The sequence below is a fragment of the Tribolium madens genome, unplaced genomic scaffold (assembly GCF_015345945.1).
Source record: "Tribolium madens isolate multiple individuals breed KSU strain unplaced genomic scaffold, Tmad_KSU_1.1 Scaffold_7;HRSCAF=85;Tcas5.2_LG10, whole genome shotgun sequence".
Taxonomy (NCBI): domain Eukaryota; kingdom Metazoa; phylum Arthropoda; class Insecta; order Coleoptera; family Tenebrionidae; genus Tribolium; species Tribolium madens.
The window spans coordinates 5,251,332-5,268,026 of record NW_025401050.1 but is presented as its reverse complement, the minus strand read 5'-3'; the positions used below and the strand labels follow the sequence as shown (position 1 = coordinate 5,268,026).

Genomic DNA, 16,695 nt, shown 5'->3' with positions numbered 1-16,695 from the left:
TTGGACGGATTAAAACCACAATTGTGGGATTATCGAAATAAATCAAAAACTGTATCAATAGGAGACCAGAATTTTGATTAATTTAATTAGGTGATCCCATTTTTGAACAGTTGGAAGACAATTCAATAGAGGGCGCTGTGCATTACAGAAAACTGTACCAAATTTAAAACAATTAATTATTTCTAAATAAGTAAATTACGTAACTTGTATCCATTTGTTGCAAAACTGTTGATGAAAAGTTCCAGTTGTCTTAATTAATTTTTTATGTTAATTTTTATGTCAAATGACAGAAAGTCATGCTTTTACAGAAAACTGTCACGCGGCGAACTAAATTTTCAGTCACTTTGTTCTTGAAAAATCACACATTTGTTGCTCAATTTAGTACAAATGTTGACTTAAGTGTCCCACGTTATGAAATTATTTTTTTGTATTCGTTTTACAATTTGTCGATTACAGGTCACTGTTTTGCTGCTGTCACCTGTCAATTTTCTAGGTTATGTTTTGATAGCCCCCAGAATGACGTCCCTACGCTCGCAAATGCGTTACATGAACCCCTACGACATACACAAGGCCATTATCAACGAATACGTGCTTAACCGGCCCGGTGACACCCAATTATTACAACGCGATGCCTCAAAAGACCGCACTGACATTGATGTCCTTAAAGCCAACCACCGGTTCCTYTGGGACGACTCAGCCCCCGATACATGGGAAGCTCAATTTGCCAAAAAGTACTACGACAAGCTTTTCAAAGAGTATTGCATCGCAGATCTCACTTATTACAAGGAAAATAAGGTAAAATAATTTGTTTTTTTGGGGGGATTTTTCAATTTTGGGGCCCCCAGATTGCCCTGCGGTGGCGAATCGAGCAAGAGGTGATTGTGGGCAAGGGCCAGTTTAGTTGTGGGAATAAAAAATGTGACGAGAGAGAGAATTTGAGGACTTGGGAGGTGAATTTTGCTTATAGGGAGCAAGGAGAGAAGAAGAATGCGTTAGTGAAGATTAGTAAGTGTTGGGGGGCTCAGGGGGTGTGTCTCATGGTGTTTTGCAGGGCTGTGTCCCGATTGTTCCCTCAAATTGAACTTCAGGAGCAAAAAAKGCGAAGTTAAACGACTGAAGAAGAAGAAGAAAGTGAAGAAACGGGAGAAGAGCGAAGAGCGGGTGGAGGAGGGCGAGACAAGTCATTCGGAGCCCCAGGAGACAAGTGACTCGCCTTGGGATCACCACAAACCGGAAGAAATTAAGACACGGGAGGAAGAAATGGAAGATTATCTTCAAGATTTGCTTTTGTAACAAAGATTTCAGCTTTTTTATTGTTTTTATTTGTATTTGTGACCAAAGCACAATAAATAAACACAAAACTATACAAATAACTTACTAGAATAAAAAAACAGGTTATATAACACTACAGATATAAAATCTCATAATAAACAACGTAAAAAATGAGCAAATCGCTAAAAAAAATGTGCATTTTATTGTACTTTTTCGTCATTTTTGGCAGAATTTTTGTCATCGCTGTCCTCATCGGAGAAGTCCTCGTCGTGGTTGTGGGTCACACTTAGGGGGGTTTCGGGGCGCACGTGCGGTATTTGGCTGTGAGTCCTTTCGAGGACTTTGGGGGGCTTCCGTGCCTCGTTTTCGCGGTCTCGCGACTCCAAAACGAAGCGCTGCTCGTGAGCCACGGTCGACTCGTGGGGCAGGAGCATTGCGGGGGCCCGAAACATGTACGAAAAAGGGTAGTAGAGGAGATTCAGATGCGTAGCAGCATACAAATCGGCGTATCTCACCACCTGAGGAAAAAAAATTGAATTCCGCCAAAATTCTAGCGCCAAATTTGTATGTAAAAGTGTAAAAAAGCAATAAAAATTTAAAAAAAAAACGAGGAAATGTCTTAGTTTTGCTTAATATCTCACAATCTGAAAAAAAGTAAAATTTCTGGAATAAAATTTAAATTCGGGAAGTTTTTTTACGCCAAATTTGAATTGAAATATGTAAAAGAGCTGCAAAAATTGAAAAAACGCCTTAAAGCCTTAGTTTTGCCTTATATCTCACAACAAAAAAAACACAAAATTTCAAAAAAACATTAATTCGGAAAGTTTCCCGACAAAATTTTAGTGCCAAATTCAAATAAACGGCTATAAAATAGGAGAAAAAACGAGTTAAAGCTTCATGTTTTGCGTAATTTAGTTTAAAGGATGTTTTAAAGAAAAGAACAAAAATGTGGCTCACTTTTGACGAAGAAAACAAGTGAAAATGACTAAAATGAACAAAAGTTTCACTAACCGGCTATATGTAACTGGTGTGATTTTTATTATTTGTTGACAACACTGTCAATCCTTTTTAGGAAAATGTGTTCAATATTTTGACATTTACAAAAAAAATTACAGCTTGTAAAATTAAACACTACGGTTTTTTAATTAAAAAAAGCAAAAACCAGTGGCGTAGGGGCAAATTTTTCACACATCTTTTAACACACTTTTTGGTATCATTTCATTTATTTTATGTTTCTATTTCACAAAATATAATTAAGATTAAAAGTGTGATCATTGGCGTACAACCCCAAGTTTGACATTTTATTAAAAAAAATTAAGAAAAAACAAAAACCAGTGGAGCACATACAAATGCGATAATAAAAATTCTGTCCAAATTTTTACACTTTTTTAGAGCTCAATTTGATTTGTAAATTATATTTATTCATGGTGATTAAGTAATTTCAGTGGCGTACGTCTACGTCTTAAATTTTGACATTTGAAATGTCAACATGATAATATTTTTTGACTATTTTTGACAATTCTGTCTATTTATGACTTTTTTCTTGTACAATTCATAAAAATATAATCAGTGGCGTAGGTAAAAGCTTTTAGAGCTTATCATATCTATAAAAATTATTACTTATTTATTTGAAATTTAAAATTGTATAACACTAAAAAAGTAAAAGCCACAAAATTTCGGAAAAAAATTAATAAAGGCGCCAAATTTAAATTTCTAAAAAAGCTAAATAATTGGAAAAAAAAACGAGTTACAGCCTCAATTTTGCCTAATATATCAAAACCTAAAAAATAACTGAATTTAAGAAGTTTCCCGCCATATTTTTGGCGGCAAATTGAATAAACAGCCACAAAAATAGAAAAAACACCAAGTTAAAGTTCAAGTTTTGCCCAATTTAGCAGGATGTTAAAAAAATTTGAAAAAAATTGGGGGCTCACCTGTGACGAGAAGAATGTTTGTCGCGACCCTGACCTGAAGAGACTCCCTATCATGCCATAGGACATGTCCATTTTATGCGTGACGTCACGTATGGCAGCCCTCAGTTTCGAAATGTCCGGTTTCTCCTTCGTGCTACTGTCTAGATTCCTGCAATCGGTGTTTAGTCTGCGGTCCGGCTCAAAATTTCCCCTACTCACTTATACATCTCGCCTAACTTCACATCTAACATTTGCAACTCGTCGAAATATTGACACTTGTCGGTCCACACATGCAACTCCCTCACCAATTCGGGGACGATGAGGAAGGTTCGCCAACCTCGAATCTTCTTACTTTTCAAAATATCCCCAAAAATGTGGTCGCCGACATATAGCACGTCTTTGCCCTTGGCCCCGATGAGCTTCGTGAAGACGTCACATGACCCGCCTGAGTACACGTGCTCCTTCTGGAAAGGCCCCGTGTGGATGCCCACCCGGAGGGCCCCCGTGGCGGTGTCCACTTGCCGCAGAATCGTCCCCTCGCCGAAGAAAAGGGGCTTGCGGGCGTCCACGACGATGGTGTCGAAGTAGGTCTTCCAGTTGCGGTGAGGGTCCTCGGGCTTCGACCCGTGCGGGAAGTCGAACAAGTAGGTCATGATGTTGTCGGTAAAGTTGTAATCGCTGTTGGTGAGAAGGAAGGTCTTTGCGCCGCTCTCTCTCAAACGAGTGAGAAACATGGGAAGACGTTCATCTTTTTTCACATATTTTTCGAGATTCTCGATTGTTTTTTGCTTCAAATCACCCTGGAGGTGCACCCAATCGACGGCATTGCGGACGTCCTGAAAAAAAAAAAACAAGAAAAATGCTACAAGAATTTGAATTCGGGCAGTTTCCCGCCAAAATTTCGGCGCCAAATTTGAAATTAAAAAAAAAATCGTCAAAAAATATGTTAGTTTTCAACTTTGGGTCTCGCATGATGCAATCAAAAAAACCTTAATGTATTTAAATATAGAGGGTGTATCAAAATTCTTTTCTAAAGTGCTACAGGCCGTCTCAAAATTGAATAAAATTTCAGCAAACCCTAAAATTGAATAAAAAACATTGAATTTTAAAGTATACACTCCGCTGTGTATTATTTTTTCATATATTATATGAAATATAATATATATTATATATTGTATATTTTTTCATATGTCCAAAAATTTGGTTCAAAAATCTCACTAACATCTTTATTTGTCTAGATGAAGCAAATTTAATAAAAAGTAGTGCCGATTTGGTGCTAAAACTGCTAAATTTGAATTTTTAATCCGACAAAAAATTTGCAAGTTTTCAATTTTGGGTTTCGTATAAAGAACATTTTGAAAAAATTTAGAAGATGCTACAGGGTGTCTCAAAATTGATTAAAACGGCCACCAAACCTTGAAATGAAATAAAAAATGTTAAATTTTAAAGTATATACCTCACTTTATAAAAATTAGGTTTAGAAATATCACTGGCATGTTCCTTCTACTAGCCCATTTGGAGCAAATTTGACAAAAAGTAGTGCCCGGTTTTACATATTAACAAAGATATGGTCTCTCAAAATTTGACATTTGGCGAAAAATTAAAATTTTTAGGAAAAAAGCAGAGAAAGCGTTAGATGCGTTAAATGTGTTAGTTTTCATTTTTAGGTTGACTAAAATCTAGAAAAAAAAACTTAAAAAAAATAAGTTTTATAGGTGTACCAAAATTCTTTCAAAGGTGCTACAGAGTGTCTCAAAATTGATTAAACATGCGACCAAACATTAAATTAAATAAAAAATGTCAAATTTTAAAGTGTACACCTCACTTTGTCTAGTTTTTTTTGTATACAGGGTGGACAAAAAATTGGTTTAAAAATGTTCTACTAGCCCATGTAGAGGAAACTTGACAAAAATTAGTGCCCAGTTTTGCAAATCATATGTCTAAAATTTTGAAAAAAAAAACTTAAAAAACAACTAATTAAATACACAGGGTGTATCAAAATTCTTTGTAAGATACTATAGAATGTCTCAAAATTGCTTAAAAATGTAACCAAATCTTGAAATTGTATAAAACACGTCAAATTTTAAAAGATACACCCCACTTTGTATTATTTTTTATATACAGGGTGGCCAAAAATTTGGTTTAAAAATATCACTGGCATGTTCTGTTAGTCTAGATGTAGCAAAATTGACAAAAATAGTGCCCGGTTTTGCATATTAACGAAGATACGGCCTGTCAATGTTTGACATTTAGCGCCAAATTTGAATTTCTCACCTGGAAAATCGACTTGAACGACATGTACAAATCCCCAAACTTGACCCCGGTTTGCGTCTTGGTGTATTGTGGCGAATTTGTGAAAAAATCGACAAGACAAGCTAGAAGATAAGTTTCCGGTAGATTAAAAAGCGTGTTTAAAACGTATACTCTTGATTCATCCAATGGAAGAAACTTATTTGGATACAGCTCGTATACTTGTGAGCTACAATTAAAAAAAAATCACSAGTTGCATAGATTATTTTTTCAACTCACTGTTTAATAAATTCGAAGCCGTGCACGCACACTAAAATATTTCCATAAGCGTCGACTTTRAYTAAGTTGCCATATTGAGCGTCAAACCATAAACCACGAACGGCAAAAGTCGGGTCATATTCGAATTCGAGAATTTCCTGTGGGTAACCGATCGACACCATACGTTCTTTAACGAGGTCAAAGCCGAGTTTTTCGTATTCGGGTGACTTGTACTCGGCGAGGGTGTAGTCCATGTCAAAACCGTAGAATTTGATGTTTTCCAAGTGCAAACTTCGATTGACGAAAATCCTATAACAAAAAACAAATTATTTATAATCACGCTGTATATGTCGCAACGACCAATCGTGTTCTTGGGACGAAATTCCGTCAGTTTTGAAAAAGAAAACACGAAAAACAACCGAAAAATCAAAATTTGTTTGAAATGGACAAAAGTTTCGGAAACCGGGTATACGTAACTAGTGCCATTTTTATTATTTTTTCACAACTGTGTCAATGCTTTTTGGGAAAATGTGTTAATATTCTGACATTTACGAAAAAAATTACAGCTCGTAAAGTGAAAAAAAAAAACAAAAAACAAAAATCAGTGGCGCATGGGCAAATTTTTCACACATTTTTAATATAACTACACTTTTCGGTGTCATTTCATTTATAAACTTTGACATTTGACATAGTACTATTTTTTAATAAATTTTAACAACGTTGCCTATTTTTTAGAGAAAAATATCAGCTATGATTTTTTTCTTGTACAATTAACAAAGATTTAACCAGTGGCGTAGGTAAAAGTTCAAAAGTAAAATACCTTTGAGTATCTTTTATATTTAGGGCTTGCCCTGTCTATGAAATTAATTATTTTTTTATTTAAAATTTAAAATTGTATACCTAACACTAAAAAATTAAAAACCAGTGGCGTAGTTATAAGTTTGACAAACTGAAAAATTAATTGAGAAATAATTCAAATTTTTCATGCATCTCTAAGATCTAATTTTTGTAAATTTTAATCTAAAAAGTGCTAACAGTGGCGTACGTCTTCTTTACATCTGAAAAATCTCAAATTGTGACTTTTGAAATGTTAAAAACTGCCATTTTTTGCCAACAGTTTCAATTTTGTACCAAAAAAACATTAAATCCAGTGGCGTAGACATTTTTGGTTTCTGACCCCAAGGTCAAATTTTCCTATAAATAAACGGTTTTGTTTCATTCAAGTTGAACGCACTTCACGTTTATTAAATTAGCACCGAATTTCCTCAATTAGAAAAAAAAATCCAAGGAATTTTTTCATTATCTAAAAACGGTTTCTTCTCTATTAATATTAATTGCACGACTCTGGCGCATTATACTTTTTAATTAATCGACTTTTCTAATTATAAACAATCCAATTTTAATGAAACATTCCTTATCATTGCCAAACAAAAGATATATTTAACGAGGAAACAGCCCTCTTGACTTCTTCTTTAATAAATAAATCCACGATAAGGCGATTCTGATGCGAAAAGTGCATTCTCAAGGCCGACTACGACTCAAAAGAATTTTTCAGAGACATAATTGCTTTTAAATGACTGTTTTTCACAAAGTTGAAGTCGTGTTGATCACATTTTATATAAATTTATTTTGGTAAAAGTTGTTTTTTTGATCTAGTGAGCGTGCCAAATGCACATCTGAAAATTTATTGATTTATTAAGTCGCACAGATGTGCCACCAACTGTCAATATTTTCATTTAAATGAAAAAAAAAAAAACAAAATAGGCGACAAAAAATTGTCTTGTCATAGGTGGCTGCGAAAAAATTAATTAATGTCACTTTTGACGTCTCGTTTAACTTTCATAACCACACAAAAAATTTGTTTACGCCGTCGGAAATCTCCAATCATCTAATCAAACCGGAAAACTCACTCATTTGGGGCCTTATTTCGGGCGATTTTTCCGGAATTTTCGTCGCCATTGAATCGCATTTTCGCTCACTTTTCACACCTCATAACTAACGAAAATAATTATGGAATTTACGCGCACTCACGCGTCCAAACTCTACAACATTCGAACTATGAATGGAACATTAGTGCATGACTAACACTAATCTAGTCGACTGGATCCAATTATGAGATGAGATTTCGTTTCGGGGAGTTACAGGAAAAAAAAATATAAAAACTGTTAGACAAAGATGTAGTGATAGGGAATTTGCGTTGGATAGACAAAGAGGGAAAATAAGAAGTCAGAAGCTGCAAATTGGTTTTGTTTTCATTAATTTTTTGTTGCAACGTTTATGAGTAACATTAATCTAGTCGACAGGATTCAATGATGAGATTTTGTTCCGGGGAATCACAGGGAGAGAAATGAAAGATTGACAAGTGCGTGTTAGACAAGGATGTACTAGTAGAGAATTTGCGTTGGACAGACAAAGAAGGAAAATAACGGGTCATGTGAGACCCTGAGAATCGTTTCGCTTTTCCGTCAAAATTATCTCAATCTTGTTTTCAATTATTTTTCTGTTCTAAATATAAGAGATTAAATACGGAGTTTATAAGATAATCGCAGGTTATAAAATTCCAAGAAATGAGATAATACAATCATCTATAATTAGATTTAATTATAGATGATAATAATTATAGATTATAATTTAACAAATTATAATTGATAATTTAAATTGTGTAATTGTTAAATAATATTTAACACAAATTGTGTCATAATTACGAAGTATATCTTGTCAATTATTATAATAAATACAAAAATCAGGGGCGTCGACAATAAATTAGAAATAACATGGTCAAAATTTTGACTATTTCAACTTCTTCTCGAGTCGTTTTATTTGAAATAAACGTGAAAACAGTGGCGTACGTCTCTGTTCTTTGATTTTTAATACGTTAAAATTTTGACAAATACTTAGATTATTGAAAAAAGTATATTTTGTCGTATTTTGTGTCAAAATTACGAAATATATGTTATCAATTATTATAATTACTAAATACAAAAATCAGTGTCGTCGACGATACATTAAAATACACATGTTCAAATTTTGACTATACCAACTTCTTTAAATAAAATAGGAAAACAGTGGCGTACGTTTCTGTTATTTCGAATTTTAATTTTTAATACGTTGAAATTTCCGAAAAAAATGTATTTTGTTAGAGATTGGAATTTTTAATAAAAGGAAAACCAGTAAATAAAACGTAATTAAAATCAAAAATAATGGCGTATGTCTTCTATGTCTTACTTTAGGTCTTAAAATGTTGAAAATGTAAAATATTCTGCCTTGTATGCCAATCATGTAAAATATTTACAAAAAATATTAAACGATATGCAAAAAATAATAAAAGTAAAAAACATTCGATAAAGATTCTGTTTTTTTCATTTTTGTTGTAATAATTATTATTCATTACTATACAGAGTGCGCCAGAACTCGCGCCCCAGAGAAAAATGCCATATAAGGTYAGATACCAGGAACATGGAAAAAATGTTAAAATTTTTTTATGTATAATAATTTCGAAGTTATGAGGGTTTAAAGTTTGCACTTTGACTATTTATTTCTGTTGCAAAAATAATTTTCAATTTTTTTTTCCAATAGGCTATTAAAAAAGGAAACAAGGAAGCTGTATCCTAAATTGTAACTCTGTTTAGTCTTATTTGTGACTTTTATTGGCAAAATTTATGTCCTTTTACTAAATAATTGTAAAAAAGAACATATACAAGATCATCAGTATCATTAAATAGATATAAAAAATGTCAAATGTCAAAAATTAAATGTCAAAATTTTTTGACATAGAATTTTTTAACATTTTTTTCATGTTCCTGGTATCTTACCCTACTTAAAAATTTTCTCTGGGGCGCGAGTTCTGGCGCACCTGTATATGACAAAATCAAAATTTAGGAAATATTCTGAATTTTTTAAAAACTAAAAACCAGTGACGTAGACATAAATTTGATAAATTAAAAACAAGATTTTAAACACATTTTCAATATTTTTATATATATTTTTAAGGCCCAAATTTTTTGGAAACTTTTAATTAAAAAAATAACTCTTAACAGTGGCGTTCGTCCACTTACCTTTTAAATATTGGATTCTGATTTGACTTTTGTAATAATACACTCAAAAAATTACAATTTTTMATAACAAATGTATCAAATATTTCTGCATTAAAAAAACCAGTGGCGTTACAAATTAATAAATTTGATAAAATAAACTTTTAGTCAACTTTTGAATGCTTTTAAGATGCAACCTTTTTTGAGACATTTAATGTAAAATAAAAGTAGTGACAGTGGCGTTCGTTTACCTACCTTTAAAATTTTGCCTATTTTTGATAATACTATGTGCTAACCAGTAGCGTAGGTACAACATAAAATAATCTTAGTAAAGTTTTTGGGTGAATTTTATTCAACTTAAAATTCTTCACAGTGGCGTACGTCTTCTCACAACCAAATATTTAACTTCWAAAATGAAATTTTAAAATATCTTACTTAAAATAAAACAAATAATCTGCAATTTTTTTCGTGTAACTACATACGTAATTAAAGAAAAAACCAGTGGCGTAGTTAGAAAGAATAAAAAATAATTCAATTTTTTACACATCTTTAAAGCCTAATTTCTTGTAAATTTTAATTTATTTTATTAACAAAGGCGTGCGTCTTTTTACATCTTAAACATTTAAAATTTTGACATTTAAAACGTTAAAAACTGCCATTTTTGTAACCATATTCTTAACAAGAAATTAATAAAACACAAAATTTTAATTTTTAAACAAAAATGTTTACACTGGTGTACGTCTTCTCACATCAAAATTACTTTTGAGATATGAACTTCTAAAATATTTGATAATTTTCATATTTTTTAACGAAAAAAGTAAAAAACATTCGATACAGATCCTGTAAAAAAATTATGTCGAAAAATATGTAATTTTCGTCCGAAATTCCACAACTGCACAATTTGCATACACCAGGATTAAAATAGTCCAGTGGGTCATGGTTTCAATACGCTTAAATTCGCTATAAATATCTGTCAAAATCGTCAAATTTATAGCAAACATCCAAGGTTCATATTAACACAACAATTAATACAACTTTGCAAAAACAGACAAAGTGTAAACAATTATGCAAATATTTAAGTAAGAGAGATAAAATTAATTAAAAAAAKATTTCAATCTATTACAAAATCGGTGACAACTCAATCACATCAAACCGGCCTTGACTGCACCTTATCAACTATTTCTTAAACTATTGACGTCAAATGGGCCGTGCATCGACAAAATCGAGTAGGCATCGACCACCTGTCATTGATTTTTTTCGCGCTTCAGCGAATTTTTCACCGATGACGTCACCCAACATGGAAAATTTGACAAGATCTGTGAATCACTCGATCTATTTTCGAAATTTACCTGTGGTCCAACTCTCTCTTGTCAATCCAACTGTACTCCAGCGTGGGCATGCCTCCGGTGAAACTTTCTAAATCGTTTTGGGAACTGTCGCAACGTCGCAAATCCAGGTGAGGAAGCAGTTTGGCACCACTGGAATATGCCCGCGAGCGCATCATTTCCGCTGTTAAATGAGACGTTTGAGGCATTTTATCGCGACGAGAGACAACCAACAACTGAATCAACTCACACAGGGGTCATGATAAAGACGCGTGTTATTTACGACCGGGTTTATCGACAAGATAAGGCTAGAAATGAGAGATTGCAGAAGGCGGGGATTGACCCAACACGCCCACTTACGCGAAACACCCGGTATATACATTTTACACTATACATGCCCCACATTGTATAGTATAACATCCCCTAAATAACCCGGAATGGTGTATAGTTGGTTGCATAACCAATGATCTTAAATTACGAAAAAAAGATAAATTAAGGGGAATTCACACTGACCTTTGACGTGCATGTCTGTAGTACTTCTTCGAGGACACTTCCATAGCGGTTTCGCTGCTTGACGACATTCTGGGGACGAAATCACGGGACTTGTCAAAATTGAGGTTAGGTTTCGTCTTAAAGGTCTTCACTCAAAAAATTAATTGTAACTTCACGGTGGCCTTTGTTGACTTTTACTGAGTTACGAAGAGGCGGAATTCAATCACACGTGAGATATTTTAGTCAAACTGATCAGAAATAGATCGGTTAGGTGTGTCGCTTGACACGAGTTTTACACAGTTAGTTCACACGTAACTTTGCTCAATTTGCGTAATTACATTGTTATTATGTTATGCGAGTTAGAATATAAACAACAATTAAATTGCGAATTAGCGAGATTAGCGTTTTATGAGGCATCACAGGTGATCGTGTTACCAATTTAGGGAGTTTCGTGGCATTACGTTGGCACTAGAACAAGKCAATTTTAGCCATTAAAAATACAGGCACGGTTAATTGTACAATAATAGCYCAATTCGAGTTGTGATAAATGTAAATAAATAGTAAAAAAATTAAATAAATAGTCAAATTTGCAAAATTTGATTAAATTCGGTGAATTTGAAGTGGGTTGGTGGCCTTGTCCTGGCAATTTTGACAGTTGACACTACGAAATTGTTTAACAACAAAAACGTGTTTTGGGTGTTTTTTGACTTAAGTGAGTGTTGTTTATGGGATTTTTGATGATTTGGTGTGATAATGGCGTCGGAGGACCAGAAGCCGGTCATCGACGCCCCTGTGAAGTCTTCAATGGAGATTCTCTCCGAACTGTTTGAAAGTTTCGACGCTGAGCCCCCTCTAATAATAAAAAAGGAGAAATCTGACTCGCCTCCTAGTAAAAAAAGCAAAAAAAGTAAAAAGAAACACAAACACAAAGACAAGAAACACAAAAAGAAAGATAAGAAGAAGAAACACGAAAGTTCCTCCAGTGACAAGTCTGAGATTGATTTGGCCGAAATTTTGATCAAACAAGAGAAAGAATCCTCGGAGCAAAAAATTCGCATTGAAGGGACCGACTTGAGTCTCAATCTTGCCATAAAACAGGAGAAAGTCGACACCAAGAAAGAAAGTGAGAAGAAAGCGAAGAAACTGGAAGAAGGGGAAGTCCAYAGCGACTCAAACGACGAGAAGAAATCGAAGAAACGTAAACATAAAAGCGATCACCACGATAAGGACCGAAAAAAGAAGAAGGAAGAAATTAGATCGAAATTGAGCGAGGAAAAAGAGCTTCAATTGAAAATCGACGACTTGAGGAACAAAATCAAAGGCAGTCATGAGAATCGTAGGCGGAGTCGTAGTCGCAGTCGCAGTCGCGATAGGCGTGTCCGAAGCCGCGAGAGACGAAACGGTCGCGACAACCCATTCTACAAAGACGACGATTTTTGGGGGCGTGACCGCTACAGACGGGACCGCCCACGACGCGATCGCTCCTCCTCYCGTGACTCCTCCCATATCGACAAAAAGAAACTGCTAGAAATCGCCCGGAAGAATGCCATTCAAATGATGAAGTCCGGGAGCTTACCCGGAGCCCTTACTCTCGGCCCCCAGGCACAAGAAAAAGTGATCGCCGCGATCAAAGCCGGCGGGAAAACAATCGAAGAACTTACAGATTTCTGTAAAACTTTATCGAAACAGGAGGCTTTGGGGGAGTTGTCGAGTAATTCGGAGGGAGGAGGGAGTGATAGTGATAATGATAAGCCGTTTCATCATCCGTTTCAGATRAAAGATCGGCCTACTTCCATTACGATGAATATTAAAGTGGGTGGAGTTTGGTGGGCGTGGCTTCGATTAWTTTTTTTTGGTTGCAGAATTCGGTTCCGTTGCCGATCAAGTCGACACAGGAACGGACAAGTGAGTTGAGATTACAATTTCCTGTAAGTAGTGGACAATTGCACCGGAAAACGGAAAGTGAGTGGGTTCCTGTGTCGCCAAAAAAACCGGAAGTGGTACCTAAGCCGGTTGAGGCTCCGCCTAAAGAACCCAAAGAGGTTCCAGGACCCCAAATATTCCCCCTACCAAATTCAGACCCCGTAAGTGCCAAACTTATCAAAAAAAAATTATTGTAATATTGTAATTATAGACGGCTGTGGATATTGGTTCAATTGTTTCGCAACGGCTCACCGCGATTCGTAAATTACAAGAGAACCCAAACGACGTCCAAGCTTTAACTCAGATGTACAAGTCGAATAAAGAGGTAGTAGAAAATATGTTGTATGCAATTCGTGTGAAAAATTCGTTATAGATGCAATCGTGGGCTCAAAGTAAGCAACAACCGGGTCAATTCACGGGTAGTACAGGTGCCCAAGTTTTGTCCCAAGCGGAATTATCATCAGGTTACCAAGCGTGGGCTAAAAAGGTACAATTTACCCCCCTGAGTCCGGTCCTAAATTCCCCCGAATGCCTTAAACAAATTTTCAGGTCCGGATCTGTTGATCCAAATCCGGTCGGCATTCAGGCACAGACCATTTCTTTCCTTTCAAAAAGAGATGGAATCTGTGCCTGTTGTACCGGACATGTCGCCATTTTTKRAATATGGCGTCACGTCCGGAATATTTCGCCACCTGAGAATTTGTTTCAGGCTTGTGTCAGGTTACTAGTAAATCAAGGTTGGCCGTGCGGAGGTCGCGTGTCTTCGGTAACGTTCGTTTGTGGTAAGTGGGGGTAATGTAACGTATGTCGGTGAGTAGTTGTTTATTGAGGAGGATTTTTGAGTGAGAAGGATAGTGAGACGTAGATCTTGTCTAGGATCAACTGACGACGGCCACGCCCGTTTCGGGAGGGATGGGAATGCACCTCCTCCAGAAAATGGGCTGGAAYCCGGGCGAAGGTTTAGGGAAGGAGAAAACAGGGGCTTTGGAGCCCCTCCTCCTGGAGGTTAAGCTAGACAAGAAGGGGCTAGTAGCCAATGAAGAGCAGAAGAAGAAGAAGAAACAAGGACAAGCCCAGTGGAATACTTACACGCTACAAAATAAACACCCTGTATCACTTTTGGGGGAATACGCGTCTAAGAAGAAACTGGGGGCGCCACAGTATGATTTGTGTTTCGAGTGTGGACCTGACCATAAGAAAAATTTCCTATTTAAGGTYAGGGAGACAAGAAGGGGGCGTGTCAACCGTTGCTTATGTTTCAGGTGACGTTAAATGGGGTTGAGTATAAGCCAAATGTCGCCAGTCCCAATAAAAAGGAGGCCAAGGCGGCGGCTGCATCGATCTGTTTGCAACACTTGGGTTTAATACAATAAAAAGTGGGCGTGTCAATGGGAGGCGTGGCCAAATGAAACGTCCCCTTAAAAAATAAATTTATATTTCAAATTAAGTCATTACATACACTTACACTTTTAACACCAACTTAAATTAAATGAAATAAACAACAAATGAAAATGCTATCAATAAATATAAAATGTAAAAGCAAAAAATGGATTATTCTAACGGAATATCGATTTCTGAGAAATCCTGTTTAAGTTTGGCGAGCTGAAACACAATAATTACACCCCTAAATCGATGATCAGTGCRACCAACCTGTGACTTTTTGACCCGATGACATTTGATCACGTCCATTAGCCTAAGAAAGGGTAACGCAAGCGCTGCCTCTCGACAACTCCTAATCGTAATATTCAACCCTCTGAGATCCAACTCTCTTAATTGTGTACACATGTGCAAAATGGGGACTAAATTATCATCATTTATCTCTTTCCACCCATAGATGATAAGTCTAAAACGCATATCAGCGAAATCCGGCAAATGCGAATTCTCACCTCTCCAATTTTGAGCACCCTGCTGCGATCTGTTCGAGCGAATCCTCGGGATCACACTCAAACCCCGTCCCCGAGACCAACGCCAGACTCCTGAGTTTCGTCAAGCGACCCAACGTCCTCAGGCTTTTCGCGCGGAGTTTCTTTCGCTCGCTGAAATAAATTTCGCGCATTTGCTCATTCGATCGCGAGAGGTTTTCGCAAATTTCGTTCACGTTGACATTCGTGTTATCGGCTAGAGAACAAATTAATACAGTCGGGGGGTTCCCCCACGTTGTGGACTTACATAAGTGTAGTTTCCGGAGGGTGGGGTTGTTTTTGATGACTTCGCTTGCGATTTTTTGGGGGAAATGACACGAAATGCATTTGATGGTTTTGAGGGTTGATATAGAGGTGAGGGTTTGGAAAGAGCTCTTGCAGCGGTAAAGGGTGAGTTCTTTGAGGTTTGTGCATTCGGAGAGGAGGAGGAGGATGTCGTCGTTGCGACAGCTGTCGATTTTGAGGGATTGCACATACTCGCCGCACTTGGTGAGGGCGCTTAAACCAACTTTTAGCCCCCTTAATAACGCAAAATCATACTTACATTCGGACGTATTTATCGAACTCTGAGTAGTCTTCATTATCAGAATGGTTATCAAAATATTTATACTCTATACACAGTTCTTTGGGATATGAAATCTTAGAAACAAACGATTCTAGAAATTCTTTGTTCATGTTGTACTAAAAAAACGACTTAGGACCACACTTTGGGGCGCATTTCCTTACCTTTAGGGTCACTTTTTGGTACAGCGAGCTGTCCTTGGATACATTATTAAAAGTTGAACACAATGTAGCACAAACTCCGATGGTTTTGAGGTCCAAATGTTTGAAAATATTTACTAAAATATCGTACTAAAAGGCATTACTGGCGGCTGCCACTTATATCACAACTCACTGGTAGTGAAGTCAAGTTTTGGCCGACGTGAAATCGGGCTTTCTTTCGTGGGGGTCCCTCTGGATGCTGGTTCTCTTGCTCCATTTTTGGTCTCACTTGCAATGTTAGGAAACGGTCTCGGGGGTTTGGAGGGGCGACGAAACGGGGTGTGGAGACACACACGTGGCGAATAACATTAATTAATCGATTAGTAATTAATTAATGGGGAGAAATTCGTCAAGTTTCCAGAGACAACACTGAGATATTTTTACAATATGGCGGTGGAAAGTGACAACTCTCATTTGACCGAATTTGCAAACCATCAAATTTGACGTTTGCACAAAATAAAAATGTTATTCTTTGTTATCTTTATACTTTTAACTTGTGTATTGGAATAAGAGATAATCTACTAATTAAAGAAAACTTGTAACAGTT

At 36.1% G+C, this 16,695-nt stretch overlaps 4 protein-coding genes across 8 annotated transcripts; 2 read left to right on the top strand and 2 right to left on the bottom strand.

The window, feature by feature from the left end:
- The first annotated feature begins 277 nt into the window (after window positions 1-277).
- LOC123010092 (protein FRA10AC1 homolog) lies at window positions 278-1,373 on the top strand. Its single transcript, XM_044406770.1, has 3 exons — window positions 278-795; window positions 846-1,005; window positions 1,052-1,373. The coding sequence occupies exons 1-3, from the start codon at window positions 412-414 to the stop codon at window positions 1,291-1,293; spliced, it is 786 nt and encodes a 261-aa protein (XP_044262705.1). The 5' UTR covers window positions 278-411; the 3' UTR covers window positions 1,294-1,373.
- LOC123010089 (cytosolic purine 5'-nucleotidase) lies at window positions 1,305-11,998 on the bottom strand. 3 transcript variants are annotated; one of them, XM_044406767.1, is made up of 6 exons: window positions 11,563-11,998; window positions 5,715-6,002; window positions 5,460-5,664; window positions 3,405-4,021; window positions 3,207-3,354; window positions 1,305-1,790 (listed from the first exon to the last, which is right to left on the bottom strand). In XM_044406767.1, exons 1-6 carry the CDS (start codon window positions 11,628-11,630, stop codon window positions 1,473-1,475), a joined length of 1,644 nt encoding a protein of 547 aa, XP_044262702.1. In that variant the 5' UTR covers window positions 11,631-11,998; the 3' UTR covers window positions 1,305-1,472. The 3 variants fall into 3 exon arrangements, with proteins under 3 accessions (XP_044262702.1, XP_044262701.1, XP_044262703.1); XM_044406766.1 differs by lacking the exon at window positions 11,563-11,998 and adding an exon at window positions 11,074-11,311; XM_044406768.1 differs by lacking the exon at window positions 11,563-11,998 and adding an exon at window positions 7,604-7,755.
- Window positions 11,998-15,109, top strand: LOC123010088 (protein Son). 2 transcript variants are annotated; one of them, XM_044406763.1, is made up of 6 exons: window positions 11,998-13,353; window positions 13,404-13,625; window positions 13,676-13,789; window positions 13,838-13,951; window positions 14,341-14,679; window positions 14,727-15,109. In XM_044406763.1, exons 1-6 carry the CDS (start codon window positions 12,295-12,297, stop codon window positions 14,835-14,837), a joined length of 1,959 nt encoding a protein of 652 aa, XP_044262698.1. In that variant the 5' UTR covers window positions 11,998-12,294; the 3' UTR covers window positions 14,838-15,109. The 2 variants fall into 2 exon arrangements, with proteins under 2 accessions (XP_044262698.1, XP_044262699.1); XM_044406764.1 differs by lacking the exon at window positions 14,727-15,109 and adding an exon at window positions 14,174-14,246 and having other exon boundaries at window positions 14,341-14,615.
- LOC123010090 (F-box/LRR-repeat protein fbxl-1-like) lies at window positions 12,017-16,643 on the bottom strand. Of its 2 annotated transcripts, XR_006413076.1 has the most exons (8): window positions 16,282-16,643; window positions 16,113-16,238; window positions 15,931-16,067; window positions 15,634-15,884; window positions 15,351-15,582; window positions 15,115-15,307; window positions 14,930-15,066; window positions 12,017-14,881 (listed from the first exon to the last, which is right to left on the bottom strand). XR_006413076.1 is itself a non-coding variant. In XM_044406769.1 (7 exons), exons 1-7 carry the CDS (start codon window positions 16,363-16,365, stop codon window positions 15,016-15,018), a joined length of 1,074 nt encoding a protein of 357 aa, XP_044262704.1. In that variant the 5' UTR covers window positions 16,366-16,643; the 3' UTR covers window positions 14,883-15,015. The 2 variants fall into 2 exon arrangements, 1 of the variants encoding a protein (XP_044262704.1); XM_044406769.1 differs by lacking the exon at window positions 12,017-14,881 and having other exon boundaries at window positions 14,883-15,066.
- Window positions 16,644-16,695: the final 52 nt, after the last annotated feature.

Coding starts and splice junctions, on each gene's coding strand:
- LOC123010090 (XM_044406769.1), bottom strand. CDS start 16,365: ATGGAGCAAGAGAACCAGCATCCAGAGGGACCCCCACGAAAGAAAGCC. Junction 16,239..16,281: donor AAAACTTGACTTCACTACCA/GTGAGTTGTGAT, acceptor AATGCCTTTTAG/TACGATATTTTAGTAAATAT. Junction 15,308..15,350: donor GGGTGCTCAAAATTGGAGAG/GTGAGAATTCGC, acceptor TATGCGTTTTAG/ACTTATCATCTATGGGTGGA.